Source organism: Lagenorhynchus albirostris, chromosome 15, assembly GCF_949774975.1.
Source record: "Lagenorhynchus albirostris chromosome 15, mLagAlb1.1, whole genome shotgun sequence".
Classification (NCBI taxonomy): Eukaryota; Metazoa; Chordata; class Mammalia; order Artiodactyla; family Delphinidae; genus Lagenorhynchus; species Lagenorhynchus albirostris.
The window spans coordinates 71,822,608-71,845,315 of NC_083109.1; the positions used below are offsets into that span (position 1 = coordinate 71,822,608).

Sequence of the window (22,708 nt, forward strand, 5' to 3'; positions counted from 1 at the left end):
AGGAGGCGCGCGGGGCGGGCGGGAGGGGGGGAGGAGGAGGAGGAGGAGGAGGGTGGGGGGGAGCCGAGCACACTGCGCGCGGGGAGGGAGGGAGGGCGGGGGGCGCGAGGACACACAAGAGGCTGGAGCGGGCGCGAGCGCGAGCGCGCGCGAGGCCAGCGGGAGGGGGGAGGTACGAGAGGGACTCTGGCGGGAGGAGGGACGGGGGAGCCACCCAGCAGCTGGAGTCGCCCTAAGCGCGAGACCCCTGAGACGGCCGCTGATTGGCTGACGATGGCGCAGGTGGTGGGCGCGCGGGAGACGGGGCGGCTTCTCTTTCCCCCCTCAAAGATTCCACCCCCCGCCTCCCTCCACCAGCGGCCGTTATTTCGCGCGCACGCGCACAAGCTCGCTGTCGTTGCCGAGCGGGAGAGTAGGGGAGCGCGCGCCGGGGGTACGGATGGGGCGGGGCTAAACTCTAAGCGCGCGCCCGCCTAACGGTTGTCGTCCTCGGACTCTCGCGGTAGCTTTTTGTGTCCTCTCGGCCACCGTCCCTTCCCCCTCCCACTCCAGCGGTTTATTTACAATCCTGCACTGCTTCGTGTTTTCCCAAAGATGGCGCCCAAAGAAGTTAACCCGTAAAGCTTGTGGCCCATCCTAAAAGCAATTATACCGCGGCCCCGCCCTCGCAGTCCCAAGAATCAGGCTGAAGCAACGGAGTGAAAACTGTATTTACAGGACAAGCAATTACACAAGGATTTAAAAAGAAAAAAAAAAAGGCAGAGGGAGGACAGCCGGCAGTCAGGAGGGCCCACAGCGCTGGCCCGCGGCAAGACCCAGGATGTTCGCCTGCAACACAGGAGGGAAAGGGAGACCGGCGTTAGGGCCGGGCAGGGCACAGGCTAGAGGGAGGAGGGGGCCCGAGTCTCGTGAGCGCACCTTCAGGAACGACTCCATCTGTTTCCCGGATATGCCCTCGACGCGTTCCAGGTCCTCCACCTGGCAGGACAGCAGCGATGGGGAAGGGGTCTAGGGAATGCCAGGCTCCCCCCACCCAACTCCATTCCGGGGCTGTCCTCCCTGGGCCATTACCTGGCTGAAGGGCCCGTGGAGCTCTCTCCAGCCCACGATGAGCTGAGCCTTCTTTTGCCCAATGCGCTGCAGGCTGCGCAGATCCCGGGCTGACCCTTCATTCAGCAGATCTAATATTTTTTGGCGCCCATGGGCCAGTAGCTCCGGGCTGATCTGTAGCTCCCAGCAGTCCTCACCCTTCTCCTCCGGCTCTGAGGCATCCAGGGACTCCAGCTATGAGGCAGGAGGAGGTGAGTGACAGAAACAGCAGTAACAGCAGTGGTTTACTGCCGGGTGCTGTTCACCACTCTGGACTCCTCTGCCAAGGATAGGAACCTAACAGCACCTACCTCCCGGCCCTCCCCAGCCTCTTTCTTTCTCCTTCTGTACAGTGTCTGTCCCAAAACCCTTCCCTCTGGTCACTCTCTGGGTTGATTCTCATTTTATCCAACTTGTGAAAGAGTAGAATAGTGTTGCTGTGAAGATCAAATGAGTTAATGAATGTAAAACACATAGTAAGCTCTTAAATCTGGTTCCTCACTTCTAAAAGGAAAGAATAAGCTCTTTCACCCTTAGGAAAACACATAGAAGGTACTCAACAAGTGACACACTCCCGATGTCATCTCAGTTTTTAGGTAGGTCTTTCAGTGTTGTTTCATTTCTTGACTGTTTAGGCTGTTTGCCTAAATGGGCTCTGAATTTTGTAGAGGGCAGGACCCAGGCTGCACACTGTACCTAGTAAGTAGCTACTGAGAGTAAGAGCCATCACGAAGAAAGGAAAGTAACAGGTGATGGACACCCAACCCACTAAGTACATTCATATTACTGCATTTCATCCTAAATGCCCTGTGAGACATCACTGCATTCAGAGGGTAAGCAACTTGGAAGAGTTGTAAATAGCTGATAAGTGTTCTGACAGGCCATGTAACTCTTTGGCCAGTACTCTTCCCACTAGAGCTCTCTACCCCTTACTTCTCCTGGGTTCTAGGTATAGCCTAAGCCTTCCGCTAGTCTCACCTTTCTCTTCCGGCCTTTCTTCTTCAAGATATGGATCTCGGCATTTGGGTATGCTGCCTGCTCCTGAACTGAAAGCAAGAATTGTGAGCTGGAATCACAGCAGAGGCCACTTTTCAGCCCCCCAGTAGCCACTTGGTTCTTCCATTACTGATTCCCCAGTTCCCCTCCAGCCTGAGTTAATCTTCTTTTGTTCTGTTTCCACACGGCCTTTCTTATACCTGTATTTGAAACTAATCTCAGTTGGTCTTGCATAATCAGTCATGCACTGGTCAGTCTACCCCATGGTACTAAATGCCCGGGAGCAGTGCACCCAGCTCTTACTTCACATCCTCCTCCCCCTTCCCATGGTGGGAGGACATGAGTGACATGAGGACAGCTGCTCCAAACACCTCCTTCCTTCTAAGATCTCTGTTATCTGGGCCCTCCTGGCCACCAGAGCCAAACTTACTCAGTTGTAGGGGCATCACCACAGCCTTTTTGAGGGGCTTAGCCACTGTGACTGTGCGGCGGGCAAGGGGTCGGAGCATTGTGGGAGAGTAGTTCTCTTTCTCCTTTGGGTCTGCAGCCTCCTGGGCCAGCACCTTGGCTTCCAGTTCTTTTTGCTTCATCTTAAGCCTCTGTTAGAAAGGATCAGGGAGAGATATGACCCAGAACCAACTTTAGGGCAGTAGATTAGGACAGTGAGTGTGCAGGGCTCTGAGGCCTTAAAAGGGCAGGGCGAGGACCAACAGGAGAAATTACCAGGAGACAACTGGAGCCCAATGTAATTAAGGGCTTTCTAATGATCAGGGCTGTCCAGAGGTGGAACAAGCTTCCTTATGAAATACTGAAGGGAAGTTCAAGCAGAGAGTCCTCACTTAATATGAACTGAGTTTTAGGAAATGGCAGTGTCTTGCATTTGTACTTTTACCTGGAATTTTTTTTTTCTCTCAGCTCCTCACATCTGACCTCAATTATTTTTCAAAGTTCAGCCATGTTAAGGACATTCAAGCAGAAGCTGGAGAACTGAGGGATTCCAGTGTTGGGTGAAAACTGGATGCTGGTCCAGCCTTTCAGTGTCCTTCCCTATCTGAAGATCCTCAGGCTGCTTCTCAAGGCCAGTAGGAATCCCAGCCCCAACCCCCCAACACTTACCTCAATTTCCAGATCCTTCGCCTCCACTGTCTTCATAAGCACCATCCGCTCTCGCCTCGGGGTGCTCAGCAGAGGGGTCCCCTGGCTCCCCTGGGAGCCCAGCAGACGGTCCAAGCTTAGAAGGCGCTCCACCATAGCTGGGTCCATGCTATTTAGCTTCTGTAGGGGGCTGAGCAGACAAAGAGGTTACTCCCCACTTACCTCTTCTCTCATCACCCTCTCCAGCCGCAGATTCCCCTCATCCTGCCTTAACTTGGTGTTTCTGTGGTTCCAGAACCCTGGTGTTAACTTGCTAGGCAACCCTGAACAAGTCATCGAGACTCTCTGGGTGCTGTGCCTTCTTCAGGCGAAGGGGGATTGATCTCTACCTGCCCAAGTAACTTCTCAGGGATGCCAGGAGATCAGATGAGAAGAAGCATTTAATGAACACCTGAGTGGCAGGTATTCATGGGGTCTAGGACACCACCCTGCCCTGAAGGCACTCACTGTCTAACAAAGTAAGAGACCGTGATAAGGTGATAGCAAGGGCCAGGTGTCTGTCCATTTGGAGGGGTAGTCGGTGAAAGATTCAGAGGAGGTCATCTTCAGCAGGGCTCTGAAAACTACTGAAGACCTCAAATGCCAAGCCTTTCTCCTGTGAGCAGTAGGAAAGGCCCATTCAAACAGAGTCCTGACTTAATCTGAACATGATAATGTCTAACATTTGTTCCTTCTGTCTGGAATTTTTCCCCTCACACCTGATCTCAATTATCATTCAAAGTCAGTTTGATGCCCCCTTTCCCACGATGCCAGCTTGATTGTATATCTTCTTTCCTACACTGTGAACTAGCTCCTGGAGGACAGAGACTGTCCTGTTCTTTGTGTATAAGTGCCTAGAAGAGCAGGATCAGAAAATATGGGTGAACACAGAAGTCATTTCTTCCTTCCCGGCTCTCACAGAACAAGAGGATCCTCCTTCCTTATTGTGCTCTGTACTATCGACCTTGCATGGTATACTGATGTTCTCATCTTGCTTCCTCTACTGAAACTTGAGCTCCCTGAAGGCAGGGTCTGTCTAGGTCTGATGTGCCCCATTCTCTGAGATTACCCAAGATGCCTATCTGACAGAGACCTTGCCTGTTTCACACATAATACAGATGTATGGGTGTGTGTGTTTCTCTGAGTCTGTACACATAGGCGAGGGGACTGCTGACAAATGGCTTAAGAAGGACAAGATTGAGAGATGGGGTTCCAAGTGAACACAAGCACCAGGCACCTTTTTATGTATGCCATCCTTCACTACAATAGTCCCCTGGGGCAGACTGTACACTAATCCTTGGCCGCCTCTAGTCTTAGGACTTACAGAGTTTAGAGAAGCTTTATTTGGGTTAGGGATAGAAAAAGGACAAAGTTCAAATTGCAGCTGGTTCCTTGAAGGGCTAGGTGGCCAGACACGGAAAGCAAGACCACTAAACAGGGGTGACCTGAATATTAGTGCATACTGGGCCATGAGGTGGGGCTATCAGAACCAGGGAGGGAGGCCACACACCTCCTTGGGTTAGAGAGGCTTTGTTTGGATTGAGGGTAGAAGCAGGGCAAAGTTAGGACAGCAACTGACTCCATGGAAAGTCACAGAAAGGTTGGACTCTAACATACAGACTGAGTCTCAATGAGACATCTCTCTTCATCTCTTATCTCCTTTGCTTTGCTCTTACCCTTGGGACCTGAAAGACCGGGTCCTCATTACTCCTTGAACCAGAAGCAAAAGTACTCATCCTTGAAACATCGGTGCCAAAATGTGAGATTTTGCTGACTGCCTAAAGGGGTTGGAAAACAGAAAGGCGGGGCTAGGAGCTCAAGGGGGAGCCTCCTTATGGCCCCCAGCTGCAGCGTCAAGGCTGGAGGTTGATCTTAGCACTTCAGTGAATTCAGTAGAGGATTTTGGGTGAATCCAGTGGAAGAACAAGTTTACAGCTCAAGGATCCGACAGGCTAAACCCAATGCTACTCTGCACCCAACCCAGACACAACAGGAAAGGGAATATGCCCAAGACCCCTCCCTCTCTGCTCACCTGAGTTTCTGGGAGGTAGAAGATGGAGCTGCTGGGGGTTCAGGACTCCCAGTCTCCTCTTCCTCAGGGCCTCGGGCTCTCTTTGCTTCTGATGGGCCTAGCAGTTCTTTCTTAGACAGTTTAATAGGTGCCAAGACTAGGGGAAGATGGCAGGGTAGGGGAAAAAGGGGGTGTCAACTTCCATGCTGACGCTTGGTGGACTCAGCAAACTCCCCAGTTGTCCAGACTGGGCCTTTCCACTCCTACCAACCCCAGTCCTCACCATGAAGCTGTAAGCTCTCATTGGTAAAAGGCCGATTGATCACCTCCTTGGACCTGGCTGCAAAGTTGAGTGCAGAGACTGTGTCTAGGTAGAAGCGTCTCTCAGGGGCAATGTTGGCAATCAGGATGCTGTGGGCCGAGCCACCCAGAGAGTCCTAAGGGACGGGGATGGGGCAGGGTGGGTGGGTCAGAAGCCCCACCTTCCCCTTATCTGACTGCTGTTCCCCAACACCCCAGGAGGCCTGAGAACCTCCTTCTCCAGCTCCTTTTACCCGAGATGGGAGGCCTGACCTGCAACAGGCGAGTAAGCTTGCTGTCCCGGTAGGGCACACGAGGGAGGCCCTGGTTCAGCGCATCGACCACCTTGCCCAGTACAAAGAGGGAGGTGTTGATGGCTCCACTCTCCTTCAGCCGCAGGCCCTTGTTGCCTGTGCGCCGGTTGTCCTCTGAGCCAGCCAAGTCAATCAGGTAGAGTTTTCCCTCCCGCTGGCGAAATGGGGCCAAACGTTCCCGCTGATCCACCTGGGGGTAAGAGCAAGGGCTCCAGTTTAGCTCAGGCTCCAGGGGCTTCCCTGGTCCTCAAGCCTGTCAGTGGGCCTCACCTTAACCAGGAGCACAGCGTGACTGCGGGAGGAGCGCTGGTTGAGCCTGGTGGCTCCTACTGTCCGATTTCGACTGGCTGGCAGGAAATGCCGCTCAAAATCAGCAAAGCTAGTGATGGGCTTCTGCGTGAGGCCCGGAATCAGGATGTTTCCTCGGCAGTCTTCTCGGATCACCAGGTCTCCTGATGAAGGTTCCAAGAGGTCTAATACCTGTTTGAGCAGTGGGAGATAGGGCCAATCCTCCAGTTACAGGCTGCTTACTTCCTGGCTATCGGGCTCCTTTTCTCTGCTGATTCTCAGAGTTGTGCCATCCACTACCCCAACCTCTGTCTTTCCAGGTCTTACGCCTTCTTGCTCGAGCAGAGCTTCATGTTCCAGAACTGGGTCTGATTTTGACCCTTTGTCTCTTCCCTCCCCGATAAGAAAGGGGCCTCACCTTTTCCTGGTAGATCTCTAAATAGGACATAGTGACAGAGAGGGCCCATGGTCGGCCCTCAGCGCTCTCCTCCCTTGTGAGCTGTAGGAGGTCCATGAGAGCCCGGGGAATCACCCCAGGTTGCTCTGGGCTGCCCAGCATTGTGTGCGTCTTCCCTGGAAAAGGAGTGGAAAGAGCTGTGAGAATTTCTTCCCCACTCCCGAGTCCTTTCTGACCCATAGCTGTTCTGTATCTGGCTTCCTCACCTGCTCCTGTGGGCCCATAGGCAAGCACACTGGCATTCTGCCCTTCCAACAGGTGCCTTAGGATGGGCTGCACTGATCCTGCATAGATGTCCTGCTGAGAGCTCCTCTCCCCATAGAAAGCATCAAACCTGCAGGCAGGAAGAAAGGAGGGGATTAGTGGAGGGTTCCATTCTCGCCCAGACCAAGAGGATAAAACTGGTCTCAGATTTAAGAGTCTCTATCCTTTTTCTTGCACAAAGACCTAAGAAAGCACCCACTGAACACCGTTCCATCCCAGTCTCTGTATTGGCGTAGAAACACAGAGATGAATTTGATGTCCCTGCTCTTGGGAGTTCTGCAGCCTGGTGGCATAGATAGATACCCATACTTTGCTGCAATTCAGGAAACGAAGGTGGGAACGCACAAGGAGGAGTAGCACTCTGCCTGGGGAAGGAGGATTTTGCCAGAGAAGAGAAAGATACTCTATCAAAAATAGCACACAAACAAGACATGGTATGAAAGGGCAGGGTATATCACAGGATATACAGAAAGTAGTATTTGTACACAGTAATGAAGTAAAGAGAGGATGCTGCTTATGACTAGATGAGACTCAACACACCTGTAGTCCATTCACTGCACTCCAGCGGAGAAGCTGTGGCTAAGGCCACAGCAGGGATTAGTATACGTGGAGTGTAGCATGTGTTAGGGGGAATAAGGCTGGAAAGAAACTGAAACCAAATTGTCAAGGGCCGAGAACAGGGTTGGCAAACTTCTTCCATAAAAAGCCAGATAGTAAATATTTGGGGCTCTGTGGACACATGGTTCCTTTCACAACTACTCAACTCTGCCGCTGCAGTCGGGCAGAAAACAGCCACAGATAATATGTAAATAAACGAGTGTGGTTGTGTTCCAATAAAGATTTATTTACAAAAAGATTCTCAGCAGGGCTTCCCTGGTGGCGCAGTGGTTGACAGTCCGCCTGCCGATGCGGGGGACATGGGTTCACGCCCCGGTCTGGGAGGATCCCACATGCCGTGGAGCGGCTGGGCCCGTGAGCCATGGTCGCTGAGCCTGTGCGTCCGGAGCCTGTGCTCCGCAACGGGAGAGGCCACAAGAGTGAGAGGCCCGCGTACAGCAAAAAAAAAAAAAAAAAAAAAAAAAAAAAAAAAAGATTCTCGGCAGATTTGACCTGCAGACTGTAGTTTGCCACCCTCTGGCCTAGAATAACAGGCCAAGGAGGCTGAACTTTAAATCTCCAAAGGAATTTTAAAGTAGCTGCCCTTGTGAGTTCTGTCCCCAAACGTAAGTGGTTGTCTCCAACACCACCCAGCTGTAGCCTGGGTTGGCTAGCTGGTCTGTGCTCCCCCAACCCTTCCCACACCTCCCCAAGACCCGAGGTGGGGCTCCCCTGCTTACCTTTGCTGCTCCTTCCCCACTTTGTGCCTATTTCCCCTGTAAGACCATGAACAGTAACTTGTGTCTGATTCAGCCCCCAGTCTTCCCCACAGTATCCTACAGAGAACCTATCACAGTGGGCACCTATGAACATTTTCTGAATGAACAAACGAAGGTGTGGCGAACAAAGCTGTGCTAAGGAAGGAGCAAGGATCCTGAGGAGGAAGGTCTGAGAAACTGTCTGGGCAAGTGATAGTGTGAGCAGGCCTAGGAGAGAGAGGATAGGAGGGAGAGTGGCCTGAACCCTACTGGTATTTGAGAGTCTCCTGGTGGTTCCTCCAGTTGGCAATCTCTAGAGAACAGCTGTCCAGGCCCCGTACACAGGGGGTATCACTTTCTCCAGCTGCTCCATCCACAAATGGCCGCAGTCGCACAGCTACCCTTACTCGAGCTGGAGGTGGGCGCCGGCCAGCTCCCACCTTGCTTAGCCGACAGCGACCGGCTCCTGGAAGAAGACAATTTTTAGGTGTGAAGTATGGTGGTAGCTTTGCTGAGAAGTAAGGGTAGGGGTCTTGGAGGAGGAGGTAGTTAACTGAGCTGACCCCTGAAGGATGAGTAGGGTCACTGCCAAGCATTCCAGGCAGAAAGAAAGGCACGTGCAAAAGCCTGGAGGTGTGAAAGCACGGCCCCCTTGGAGAACTGGTGAGGCAGGAGAACTATGTGTTCTCTTGGTGATGGCGAGCACAGAAGGGCAGGATGGAAGAAAAAGATGAATCAAATACATGGTCTCAGGCAGAGTGCAGTGGGGCAGGGTGGGGTGGGGTTTGAAGGAGAGAGATTATCTATAGGCTGGGACTGTAAACCAGATTGCGTACTTAGCAAACGTTAACATTTATGAAGCACGGACTACATGCTAGGCACACTTTAATCTCCATGGTGTCACTGAGAGGTAGCTTCTGTTAGTCCCATTTTACCAGTGAAGGCACTCGTAGAGGCACAGCAGCTCTTCCAAGCACCTCAGTGTTTTATGCCTGGAGCCATGCGGCTATTACTTTATCTTGTACCATAATCTACATTGTGTCTTTTTGCTCTTCAGAGGAATAAGCAGAACAAAACCCCAGCATCTTAGTAGACTAGAGACCCCCGTAACCGTGACAACAGAGGCAGGGAAGGAGGCCTGGAGGCTGGGGTCCTGCGGATACCACTGGGAGGGCTGGGGGCCACAGCTCATTTTGGGGGAAGCTCTTTCCACCCTGGCCATGCTGTGGGTGTCCCCAAGCTTGGCCTCAGTTCCTATCCTACTTAGTAAGTAGGTCCAGTGGGGTGTAGACTGTAAAGTATACACAAATAACCTGGAAGATCTAGTTAAAATATGAATTTGGCTTCAGTCCCTGGGGAGATGCCTAAGGTTCTGCATTTCTAGCAACTCCCAGGTGATGCTGCTACTGCTGGTGGGACACACTTTGATCAGTCAAGGTGTAGCAGACCAGGACCTCATGGGGTTGTTCTAGGATTAAAAGAGTTGACATATGCCCCTATCTACAATCAGTCAATGAACTGCCTGACCTTTCTGTGCCTTTGTTTCTTACCTGGTTTATTATACATATAAATACATACATACATACATATGCCCACCGCCAACCTGTTAATGATGGTTTTCTCTCAATGGGGGATTATGTGGGTTTATTTTCTATGTTACCCAGTTCTGTAATGCTGTAATGTTTGCATTAAAAAATAATAATAATAATGACACTGTGGACATCTTTGGAAAGGATGAGGTTAAGAAGCAGACCCCAGTCCCTTTCTGTCCCAGCTCAGTTTGCAAAGGTGCTAACATGCAATCATCTATGGTAAGATTTCTGTTTAGTTTGCTTCCCATAATTAAATCTAAGTCATTTGGCAGGGGGCTGGGGGGGGATTATGAATTATTTTTATCATCAGAAAACACAGTTAAGATAAAACTAAAAAAAAAAAGTCTATTTCTGTGAGGATTGAATGGGCTGAAAAAAATCTTATGAGGAGGGTATTTCTCTATTTTATATTGGAGGATACCATGCTGTAACTCACAGCTAACAGCAGAATTCAAACCTAGATCTCATCTCTAAAAATCTGCTTTTAATGAGGATGTCGTATTGCCTCCCTGTGATGTACCAACTGGGTACATGGGAAAGTTCTTGGTAGCTCTGACTCTCTCCTTTTTTGCTGGTGGTAGCAGCTGGTTGTTGGGAACCACAGGCCTCATATAAGGCAAGAGGCTGGCCACACAGAAACAGCAGGACAAAAAGATGGACTAACCCTGGGAAGAACCTTATGCATAAGTAAGTTATACACATAGCAGACAGTCCATTCCAAAAACTGGGCCTCGGACTTCCTTGGTGGTCCAGTGGTTAAGAATCCGCCTTCCAATGCAGCAGACGCAGGTTCGATCCCTGGTTGGGGAACTAAGATCCCACATGCCGCAGGGCAACTAAGCCCGCACGTCACAACTACTGAGCCCGCGTGCCGCAACTACTGAGCCTGTGTGCTGCAACTACTGAGCCCGTGCACTCTAGACCCTGCATGCCACAACAAAAGATTCTGCGTGCCGCAAGGAAGATCCCACATGCCGCAATTAAGACCCAACACAGCCAAATAAATAAATATTAAAAAAACCCAAAAACTGGGCCTCTGTTCCTTCATCTGACAAATGAAGCTAGTAACACCATTTCTCACTGTAAGGTTTACAAAGCACTTGGCATCTAGTTTTCACTTGACCCTCATGGCAATCCTAAAAGTCAGAAGTAAGTAGAAACCTGCAGATGCACCTGTGCAGATAAGAAAGCTAAGATGCAAAGAGGTTCACTGACTTGTCAAAAATGTGTGCAGGAGCCTCTCCTTTCCTATCTTTCCCAGGGTTTTTTTGGTGAGAACAGAGGAAGATGGCAGATACAGAAGCACTTAAGGAAGTTCAGTGATCAATACAAAGGGAAGGGGAAGTCTGGTGTTGAAGAAAGAGTAGAGACTCTGGCTAGACAGAGCTGAATTTAAATTCCAGCTCTAACACTTATTAGCTTGTGACCCTGGGCAAGTGATTTAACATCCATATGCCCCAGTTTCCTTGTCTATAAAATGGGGTAGGGAGGGCCTTGGAAGAGCTTAGCAAGGATTGAAAGAAGTAAAATGTCAACAGAGTAACTAGTACATAGTAAGCAGGTTGGTAATAATTCAAGGTTGGAAAAAATTCAAGGTAAGATGGCCTGGGTTCTAATCCCAGCTCTGCCACTTACAACTAACTAAATAACCTGGGGAAATGATTTTCCATTCCTGTGCCTCAATTTCCACACCTGTAAAAGTGGGAATAAATAAAAATAACTACTCGTTGGGCTGTTAAGGCAATAATAAGGTAATTCATGTAAAAGTGCTTAGCACAGCACTGGTACTTGATAAAAGCTCAGTAAGTGTTTTATTATATATTCATCCATTTTCCAAATGAGGAAACGTCAGTATAGAGAGGTTAGCTAGGTTGCCCATAGTCAACAGCTAGCTAGTGACAGTTTCAGATGAAGGTCTAACTCCAAAGTTCATTATGTGATTCCTCGGGCCTTCTCAGCCCCTTCATCTTTGTATCCCCATGGGCCTTAGAGTCGGAGACAAGTTCCATCTACCAGCTGTATGACCTTGGGAAGGCTTCTTAACCTCTTCAAGCGTTAGTGTTTTTCTTGTTTGTTTTTTGATAGTTACCTTTTTTAAAAAATTAATTATTTATTTTTGGTCGTGTTGGGTCTTCGTTGCTGTGCGCGGGCTTTCTCTAGTTGTGGCGAGCTGGAGCTACTCTTCCTTGCAGTGCGTGGGCTCCTCATTGCGGTGGCTTCTCTTGTTGCGGAGCACAGCCTCTAGGTGCGTGGGCTACAGTAGTTGTGGTACGTGGGCTCAGTAGTTGTGGCTCAGGGAGCTTAGTTGCTCTGCGGCATGTGGGATCTTCCGGGACCAGGGCTCCAACCCGTGACCCCTGCATTGGCAGGCGGATTCTTAACCACTGAACCACCAGGGAAGCTGAAGCCTTAGTTACTTGTTATAAAAATGACAGTATCTACCCTCATAAGACTGTGAGGAGTCAGAGAAATAATGTACATACAATGTTTAGCACAGTGCTGGCAGTAAGTACTCAGCAACGTAAGCTATTGTTATTGTTATTATTGCACTTTCTCTTGCTACTCACTCCCCTCAAGGCAGCAACTCACTTCTGCCCTCAGCAGGGTCACCAATGACCTCCTTACTGCTAAATACAATAGGCAAGATAGGTCCCCATCCTGTTTGACTTCGCAGCAGTATTCAACACCCTTGATCTGCTTTCCTTTGGGAAACTACTTTTCCCTTAGTTTCCCTGCCACCCACCAGCTCTCTATTCACTCCTTCTCAGTTTCTGCCAGTCTTAAATGTTTTTCCTAAACTCCTTCTATCCTCTCTCCAGATCAGGGTTGCTCAATTTCTGCACTAATGATATTGGGGGCTGGACAATTCTTTGGGGGTGGGACCCCCTGTGCACTGTAGGAAGTGTAGCACATACCCCCCTGTCCCACCAGTGTAACAACCAAAAATGTCTCCAGATATCACAAATGTCCCCATGGGGAACAAAACTGCCCCTAGTTGAGAACCACTACTGACTGACTAATCATGGGCAAGGTCACCTGCTCTCTTGGCTTCAGTTACTGCCTCAAAGTTGATGACTCCTAATTGACACCTCCACACCACAGGCTCTCCTGAACTTCGGATCTGCATTCCCAGCTGTTGCCCTGACACCTCTTCTTTCATGGTTCTCAGGTATTTCAAACTCCACCCATCTCAAACTGAATCCTTCCTCATCTCCCTGCAACCCCATCTTCCTTCTATGCTCTCTAATGTAAATAAATGGAACCAATCCCAAAGATGGGAGAGTCTTTCTTAACTCCACCTTCTCTCTCATTTCCCACACCAGTTCTTCATTAACATCTGTCAAGTCTACCTTTTTAAATGAGTCTACTTGTCTCCATCCCCACTGCACAATCTTTGCCAAGGTTGTCTTCATCTCAACAGCCTCCCAGCTGGTCTCCTTGCCTCCAGTCTCATTCTCTTCCAATCATTCTCCCTCCACTTCCTTCCTTGTATTGTAAGCTCTCAGTCATAATGAATTTCCTTCAATCCCTACAACACACCAAGTTCTCTCACACCTTTGGGCCTCTGCATATGCTATTCTCTCTCCCTGGAATATCTTCCTTACCACCTCCTGCCGCCTCCCAAGCAATTGAGGTAAATCCTTACACCTTACTTCCTCTAAAAAAAACCTTCCCTTGTAAAATTACTGCCCAATTAAGGCTCTGTTAGGTGAGCCCATGGCTCTCCATGGGCTCTCCATCCAAGCACTCATCACACTCCACTGTAACTGCATATTTGTCTGTCTTCTCCAAGTAACTGTGAACTCTGCTCACCTTTATATTCCCAATGCCAGGCACAGACTAGGCTCTCAGGGAATATTTGCTGAACAAATTAAGATCTGACTAACATAAAACATTGGCTTGTTCGTTTCCTGTTTTCTTCATAAAAGTGGCCACTGCCATTCTTGCCTCAAAGCTCACAGTCCAGCGGAGGACAGATGGAGAGTCACATGCACACATCTGCCAATGGTCTAGCCCTTTCATCATAAAAGCAACTTCAAGGTTGGGCAAAGCTAGCACTTCTAATTATTTCTCCTAATTTTCCCCTCTCCCACAATTTCCAAGCTTCATTCAACTTAACTCTTCTTTTACTGATGAGGAAATTGAGCCAAAGAGAGCATCTTTGGCCTCTCTTTACATCATAAAAAAGAAATCGATCATTTGGTGGTCTTTTCATCCCACCAAAGCCTGGCAAACTCCTATCCAACCTTTGAAACCCACTTCAAATATCACTTCCTTAATGAAGTCTTCCCAGAATATCCAAGGGTTTACTTCAGCTTCTGCACTCCCTATAGCAGGTTATATATATCTCTCGTTGCTTTTCATGTTATAGATTTATATGACTATCTACTGAAAAGATTATAAGCTCCTCTAGGGAAGGGACAATTTTCATTCAAGCATTTTTATGATATCTACTGTGTACCAGACACAGTGGGTCTTAGATGGGTGAGGGGGTGTTGTGCTCAGACAGCAGGAATATCATGTGCTTGGGCATAATGGTTAAGGGCAGAGGCTCTGGAATCAGACTGCTTGGGTGTGAATTCAGACCCCAATATTTACTAGCTATGTTAACTTGGGCAAGCTTTTTAACCCATCTATGCCTCAGTTTCTTCATCTGTAAAACAGGAACAATAACAGTAAACCACCTCATAGCATTGTGTGGAGATTAAATGATTCAACACCATAAAGTACTTACAACTGTGCCTGGCACCTAGCAAGGGCTCAGCATGTGTTTGACATCCTACTAGATAGCTGTTTCTTCACAGGGGCTGACAAACACCAAGGTCTCAAATAAATTACTATGGTGCCCATTATAATCACTGATCAGAATTCAGTCTACAGGAAGAGAGCAGAACAAGATTCTGAATGTCCTAACAGCCTTTCCAACCCTAAAATAGCGCTGACTGCCAAGGCTAGAGCGTAAGGAGACAAACAGTCCCTTATTTCCCTTTTCTGTGATCCCAGCACATCCTATGCTGTCAGCTCACCCAGCTGCAGCCCGTCTGAAACTCTTACCTCTCTCAGGGATCTCCCTGCACCCAAACAACACGTCATACATGAACCCTTCCCCAGACGCGCATCCAGCTCCCTTTTGTCCCTATGGTTAGAGTATTAGCTACTCTTCGCTCGCTTTCTCTTGTAATCTGAGATGGGTCATTGTCCCCATTTTACGAAGAAAACTGAAGCTCACAAGGGAAAAGTGTGCTGGGCTCAAAAGTGCGCCGGAACCAGGTCTCAACCCGGGTCTACTGATCTGCGTCGAGAGCAAGAAACAGTGAGGCGGAAGCAGCCTACGACTCCCATACTCCCAGCACCCCCCCGCCCCCCGCCCCCGCGCTATTCCTGGGTCTCCCGGACAACTCGCGGAGCCGGGACCGGACTCCGACCTATCGCCCCACAAGTCTCCAGACCGCGGCACCCACCCTGCCCGGGCTCGCGTACCCGAGGTCGCCGTCGCCATCTCGCGTCGCCTCCGCGCCGGGACCCCCGCATCCATCCTACTCCTTCCTTGGGCCCGCCTCTCCATTCGAATTTCCCGCTGCCCCGCCCTCTTTCCCGGGCTCCACCAATCACGGCTACTTGCCGCCGGAAGTCTCAGCTTGTGCCTCGCCCCTATTCCGCCCTCTAGGGCTCGCCTCCGGGTCTTGCAAGAAAAAGTTTCCCCCGGAGTAGAATGCATGCGCGCACGTCGGCTACGCGGCCGTTGACGTCCGACTGGCGCTCCCGCGCAAACTCCGGAGCCCGACGCGTTGGTGACAGTGGCCGTCGGGGGAGCTGGTGAGCGCCGCGCGGCACTGGGTTTCTTTTACCTTCTGGGTTTCGAGGCATAGATTTGCGTTAAGTGTAGAGTTTTCGCTTCATTTTTTTACCCCCTCAAATAATTACGAATTTTGGTACGAATCAAGCAGAGGGTGGTCGAAGGCACTTCATCGATTTATCCCAAAATTTCTCTGAACTGAATACAATTTTTGCTATTCTAGGGGCATAATTAGACACATTATAGGAATAAGGAAGATGTTCGCGGAAATGGGAATATTCCAAACGACTAGTAGTGGTCTTCAGTTTTACAATTTCTTGCTTCAAAAGTTGTTTCTCGCGCTTGTGAGGCGGGAATTGTTTTGTGGGTTTGGGGACTTGCCCTCAGGACAAGTCAACGGTGCTTTAACGTCTGGTCACTAATTTAGGTCAGGCCCAGGCTGGCTGGATTGTGGACAATCACGCTGCACTCACCTCTTGCTGAGCCCACAGCCACTCTGGGATGCAGAGGCCAGGTGACATTTGTGTCCCCTTATGTCGCAAGTCTGAGCCGAGGAGACCAGTTCGGATGTTCTTTACTTTGTAACTCAGCACTCAACACGTTGGAATGAGGGTTAAAGCATGGCTCGGTGTGTTACTTAGTCAACTTCACCCTTGGTCCCATGTCCTGTGGGTTTAGTCGTCTGTTAAGTAGTTCCCTATACCTTCTGGAAGCTAACCAGGGATGATCATCCCATCTTTGAGCTCCTGGTAGGGCCCTGATTTAGACATTATGTCCAGCCTATCAAAAACCAAATATTAGACCAGTGGTTCTCAAATTTTGGGCCCTTGGAATCCCTTTGAATTCTTAAAAACTGAGGCCCCAAAGATCTTATGTTTATATGGACTTTATTTATCCAAATTTACTGTGTTAGAAATGAATACAAGTTTAAAACATGTATTAATGCACTTAAAAATTACAGAAACAAATATGTAGAGACAGAAAGTTGATTCATGATTGCCAAGGGATGGTAAGGGTTGATGAACTGGGACTGTTGCTAATAGGTATGGAATTTCTTTTGGGGGTGATGGAAATGTTCTGGAATTAAACAGTGGTGATAGTTGCACAACATAGTGAATGTACTAAAAACCACTAAAATGAACACTTACAAATGGTAAGTTTTTTTTTGTTTTTTTTGTTTTTTTGCGGTACGCGGGCCTCTCACTGTTGTGGCCTCTCCCGCTGCGGAGCACAGGCTCCGGACGCGCAGGCTCAGTGGCCATGGCTCACAGGCCCAGCCGCTCCGCGGCATGTGGGATCTTCCCAGTCCGGGGCATGGACCAGTGTCCCCTGCATCGGCAGGCGGACTCTCAACCACTGCGCCACCAGGGAAGCCCCAAATGGTAAGTTTTATGTTATGTGAATTATATCTCCATTAAAAAAATTGCCCAAAATTACAATAACAAACCCATTACATAGAACATAGAAAACATTTTAATTTTAAAAATGACTATTTTCCAAAGCAAAAAAATAGTTACAAGAGTGACATTTTTTACATTTTTACAAATCTAATGTCTGATTCAAGACAAAACACCAGGATTCTCATGTCTGCTTCTGTAGTCAGTCTGTTGTAATATCACATATCATATAACCTCTTGAAAACTCGGCAGTATACCCAAGGAAGAATGCAAGGGAAAAAGTCAAATGGCATCTCAGTTTTATTATGAAAATAATTTTGACCTTGGAGACCTCTGAAAGTGTCTCAGGGATCTCCAGAATTTCCAAGACCACACTTCGAGAACTATTAGATGACTAGCAGTTTGGTCTTCCCTGCGCTTTACACAGGGGCTCTTCATGTTTTCACATTTGTTGCCAGTTCCCAGATATTTGGTAAGTTACCTGCCAGAAATAGTGGAAAGAGCATAGGTCAGGGAGTCAGGGCTTCTGAGGTTGAAAGAATAGCTTATGTACGGGGCTTTGTTGCCAGGCCGCCTGGGGTAGAGATATTTAGCCTCTTTGTGCCTCCATTTCTTCAGCTCTTGAAAGGGAATAATGGTTGGATCTGCTTCCTAGGGATCTGCATCTGCCTGGTGGAAATTAGGATTGTTAAACAACTGATATTCAAACAGAATAAGGTAATTCCGTTCACAGTGTTCAGTTGTAGTGTGCTAGCCACTGTCTTAGACAGATGTGGTTCTTATTTTCCTGGAGTTAATTTTTTTCGCCGGGGAGATGGGTGTGGGACTGGGTGATGGTGACAGACAATAAACAAAGAATTATAAGGGGAGGGTATCAAGATCTGCATCTGCCTGGTGGAAATTAGGGTTGTTAAACACCTGATATTCCAAGAGAAAGAAACAGTAATTTTTTAAAAAAACTTCCAAACTAGATCCTTAAGTAGCAAAGGAGAGCAGAGGCAAGTTGAATACAAGAGCTTACGCCATAAAAATTGGAAAGAGACTAGTGGATGAAGCAGATAATTCTGTCCTTCAAGCCTGGAAAGATTAAATGAGGGTCATCTGGGACAGCAGGCATAGCAACAGTGATGAGGAAGAGAACGTGGGCTGGAAAAGAGAAAACCAGACTTGGGGGGCGAGGTGGAGAAGGAGTCCTCAGATAATAGAGCACCATGGGTGTCCAAGAAACCATGCCAGTCTCCCCAACTTGGACAACCTTTCCTTCATTTCATGTACAATTAATTACATAAGAGCCACAGGGGGTGGGGTGGACACTACCCAGAGGAGCTCCCGGGGGTCCGGCCGAGCTGTACACAGGCCCTGTCCTAAAGGCACTGAGGTCACCTTTGGTGGCTGCTGTGCATAGGCAAGTTCGCTGTGCTCACTGGAATGATGAGGCTTGCTCTGCAGAGGTTGCCTTGAGAAGACAAAAAAGAATATTAACGTTTAAAACAAAACAAAATATTGTAATCTCTAGAGCAGGTAGTCTCAAAATGGGGGTCCCTGGTCTCCATCAAGTTAAAACTATTTTCATAACAATACTAAGATGTTTGCTTTTTCACTCTTATTCTCTCATGAGTGCAAAGGCTACATGATATGTAATAACAGATTGAATGCAGAACAAGCTGAACTAGTCTGTGGTGACAAAGTCAGAAAAGTGATTGCCTCTTGAGAGTTGGGGGCAGGAAGTGGCTGGGAAGGGCCCAGAGGGAATTTTCTGGGGTGATGGTAATGTCCTATATCTTGATAGTAGTTTGGGTTACACAGGCATATGCATTTGTCAAAACTCGCGTGTGGAAGCATGACATGATTTCCCAACCGTGTGATCCTCATATTGGCATTCCTTGTAAGATTTTGTTTCTAAGATATTTGAAAATCAAGGACATGTGAAAAATGCCCAGGTTTTAACATCAGAAAGACCTGAGTTTAATCCTGATTTTGCTACATACTATGTTTGTGACTTTGAACAAGTATAATAACAACATTTAGCAGAGTTCCTGGTACATCACAGGCACCTAATAAATACTTGTAATATGACCAAGTGAAGTAATGTAATTTTTCTTAGCTCTAATTTTGTACTAAGGATAACAGATCTCATTTTCATTTGCTCTACTAAGATTCATAGTGTTTCTGGGTGAATTTCATTTTGATGGCAAACTGAAGCAGAGAATTGGAAAAAAAAGTTTCTTTTTGCTTGGGTTTGCTCAGTTATTAAATACTAATGGGGAATAGGCAAGGGTGTAAGTTTGTGGGGAGGGGACACAGTGACCTCTGACATCTGTCCTTGTGACTCTCATCACCTACAAACATATCAACTGCCTTCTGTCTTGGTGACTTCATCTGAAAGATGGGAACAATGCTACTACTTTCCAATAGAATTGTAGTCAATTAAATGAGGTAGTTTTGAAGAGTACCAGACTTAAAATGGATGCTCAATAAATGTTAGTTGTCTCTTCCATTTTTCATCTCTCCCTACTGTTTTCCCTGAAATAGATAAACATGTATGACATGTTAACATGTAAACATATTAATATAGTCTTCCTACCTGAAGTCATCCTTAATGTCCTCTCATATAGCCTATGTTAATAATTGGTCTGGGCTTCCCTGGTGGCGCAGTGTTTAAGAATCCGCCTGCCAATGCAGGGGACACGGGTTCGAGCCCTGGTCCGGGATGATCCCACATGCCGCGGAGCAACTAAGCCCGTGTGCCACAACTACTGACCCTGCTCTCTAGAGCCCGCAAGCCACAACTACTGAAGGCCCCGTGCCTAGAGCCCATGCTCCGCAACAAGAGAAGCCACCGCAATGAGAAGCCTGTGCACCGCAACAAAGAGTAGCCCCCCCTCGCCACAACTAGAGAAAACCCATGCACAGCAACCAAGACCCAACACGGCCAAAAATAAATAAACAAAAATTTAGGAAAAAAAAATTGGTCTGTATTTGCTGTCTTTCCCCAGCACATACAGGTCCGCATTCATGATAACACCAAGAATTGCACACTTTCATTGGCTAGACTTGAATTTTTTGGACCAAAAACTTTCTTGAAATCCATGAGCTGTAGCCTAAAAGGGAGTCTTCTGTTACTAGAGAATTGGTTCTGTCGGGATGGTTGTTTAGGGATTTGACCTCAGCTGTCTCCTGGATGACTGCATCAGCTTGTGCAGGTTGAGGCCTCTCTATTCTTGGGGCTGCTCAAGAGTCCTGGCCCTGTGTTCCCTTGACATGGCTCTCCCTGTTGCGCTCTGCAGTGGGAGCTTGGGGACTCACTGTGTATATCAAATCATCACTTTGTACACTAAATATGTTACAATTTTTATTTGTCAATTATATTTTAATAAAGCGGTAAAACTTTTTTGAAAAATAAAATGAAGTTACTAAAAGTGTAGGTTTTGATAACCTAATAACGTATTCTGAAGGGAAGAAAAGAGAGCCAAAGTGAGGTTTCCCTGAGGAAGAAGAAAGTCCACCTGCAGACTCTGCACCATCTCCTCCTGCCTGGAAGTTTCCAGATTGCTGGCCTGCCCTACAGATTTCAGACTTGCCTAGCCAGCCTCCACAGCTGCATAAACCAATTATTTGCAGTAAATCTCTTTATGTATATATGTACGTATAACTCTTCATGGTTCTTTCTCTTGTAGAACCTGACTGACACAGCAAGTAACTTTACTTATTTGACTGAACAAGTAAAGGCTAGGTGTTAACTCCCTCAAGTTTCACTCTTTACCTACTCCACATACAAACTTACCTATACCTTCACTCTATTTTCTTCTCTCTTAAAGTTTCCTGCTCCAACACCTACATAAAGCATCCTTGCCAATCTCTTCTGAGACCTTGCTCCATCGATTATCTCCTCTTTCCTGAATCTTCAGCCTCTACTCTAACTCATGCTCACGTCTCCCCTGTCTAGGAAAAAACAAAAACAAAAAAAAACCTCCTTCCTTACATTCCCCATAAATATTACTTACATATTTTCTGCCTTTCTAGAACCAGACTTCTTGAAATATTCAATTCTTGCTGCTGTATTTCCTCACTTCCCATTCATTCCTTAACCAATTGCAGCCTGGCTCCAACTTTCAGGTTCCAGCCAAAACCTTCTTTGTCAAGATTATAAGTGACCTTCTGATTGCCAAAGCTAAAGAAACTGAAGTCTGTCCTTTTCTTGACTTCTCAGAGGCATTAACCACTCCTTGAAATTTCTGTCTTGCCTTTGAGTGCATCACTCCTCCTTCCCTTCACCTCCGAGACCACTCCATTCTCCATTTCTTTAACTGATTCTTCTTCTTCGGACCAACTGTCAAACTCTGGTGTTACCCAGTCCACTCTGACTTCAGCCTTTTATCATTTTATATGCCTACAGTTTCCCTGGGTGACTTCTTCCACACCCATCACTTGAACTTCATTATCTGTGTGCTGGTGACTCCTGAATCTAAGCCCTATATCAAACTCTTATCAAAGCTTTATTCCCAAATATCCCTCTGCCCAGTGTTGGATCCAGACATGTCCCCATTCCAGAATGTGCCACAGATACATCAAAACTCAATGGGGAGGCTTCCTTGGTGGCGCAGTGGTTGAGAGTCCGCCTGCCGATGCAGGGGACATGGGTTCGTGCCCCGGTCCGGGAAGATCCCACATGCCGCGGAGCGGCTGGGCCTGTGAGCCATGGCTACTGAGCCTGCGCGTCCGGAGCCTGTGCTCCGCAACGGGAGAGGCCACAAGAGTGAGAGGCCCGCGTACAGCAAAAAAAAAAAAAAAAACCTCAATGGGGGGGCTTCCCTGGTGGCGCGGTGGCTGAGAGTCCGCATGCCGATGCAGCGGATGCGGGTTCGTGCCCCAGTCCGGGAAGATCCCACATGCCGCGGAGCGGCTGGGCCCGTGAGCCATGGCCGCTGAGCCTGCGTGTCCAGAGCCTGTGTTCTGCAACAGGAGAGGCCACAACAGTGAGGGGCCCACGTACCGCAAAACAAACAAACAAAACCCAAAAAACGCAATGGGGGAACTTCCCTTGTGGTGCAGTGGTTAAGAATACGCCTGCCATTGCAGGGGACACAGGTTCAAGCCCTGGTCTGGGAAGATCCTACATGCTGCGGAGCAGCTAAGCCTGTGTGCCACAACTACTGAGCCTGCTCTCTAGAGCCCCTGTGCTACAACTACTGAGCCCGCGTGCCACAACTGCTGAAGCCCACACGCCTAGAGCCTGTGCTCCGCAACAAGAGAAGCCACAGCAATGAGAAGCCTGCACACTGCAATGAAGAGTAGCCCCCGCTCGCTGCAACTAGAGAAAGCCCGCTCGCAGCAACAAAGACCCAACGCATCCAAAAATAAAAATAAATGTATAAGAAAAAAACAAAACCTCAGTGGGTCCAATGAACCTATCTACAAAACAGAAACAGACTCACAGACAGAGAACAGACTTGTGGTTGCCAAGGGGGAGGGGGCGGGGAGAGAAGGACTGGGAGTATGGGGTTAGCAGATGCAAACTATTATATATAGGGTGGATAAACAACAAGGTCCTACTGTATAGCACAGGGAATTATATTCAATATCCTGTGATAAACCATATGGAAAAGAATATAAAAAAAAGAATGTGTGTAACTGAGTCACTTTGCGGTACAGAAGAGATTGGCACAGCATTGTAAATCAACTATATTTCGAAACTCAATGGGTCCAAAAGCTAA

General features: G+C 48.1%; 1 protein-coding gene across 3 annotated transcripts; it reads right to left on the minus strand.

Annotated features, from left to right (window-relative positions):
* Positions 1-692: 692 nt before the first annotated feature.
* Positions 693-15,366, minus strand: KIF22 (kinesin family member 22). 3 transcript variants are annotated; one of them, XM_060122708.1, is made up of 14 exons: positions 15,282-15,366; positions 8,479-8,674; positions 6,796-6,923; positions 6,551-6,705; positions 6,115-6,324; positions 5,804-6,034; positions 5,514-5,667; positions 5,252-5,387; positions 3,202-3,370; positions 2,516-2,684; positions 2,068-2,135; positions 1,072-1,284; positions 919-978; positions 693-828 (listed from the first exon to the last, which is right to left on the minus strand). In XM_060122708.1, exons 1-14 carry the CDS (start codon positions 15,364-15,366, stop codon positions 781-783), a joined length of 2,022 nt encoding a protein of 673 aa, XP_059978691.1. In that variant the 3' UTR covers positions 693-780. The 3 variants fall into 3 exon arrangements, with proteins under 3 accessions (XP_059978691.1, XP_059978692.1, XP_059978693.1); XM_060122709.1 differs by lacking the exon at positions 6,551-6,705 and having other exon boundaries at positions 6,115-6,296; positions 15,282-15,349; XM_060122710.1 differs by lacking the exon at positions 8,479-8,674 and having other exon boundaries at positions 15,282-15,297.
* Between the last annotated feature and the right edge of the window lie 7,342 nt (positions 15,367-22,708).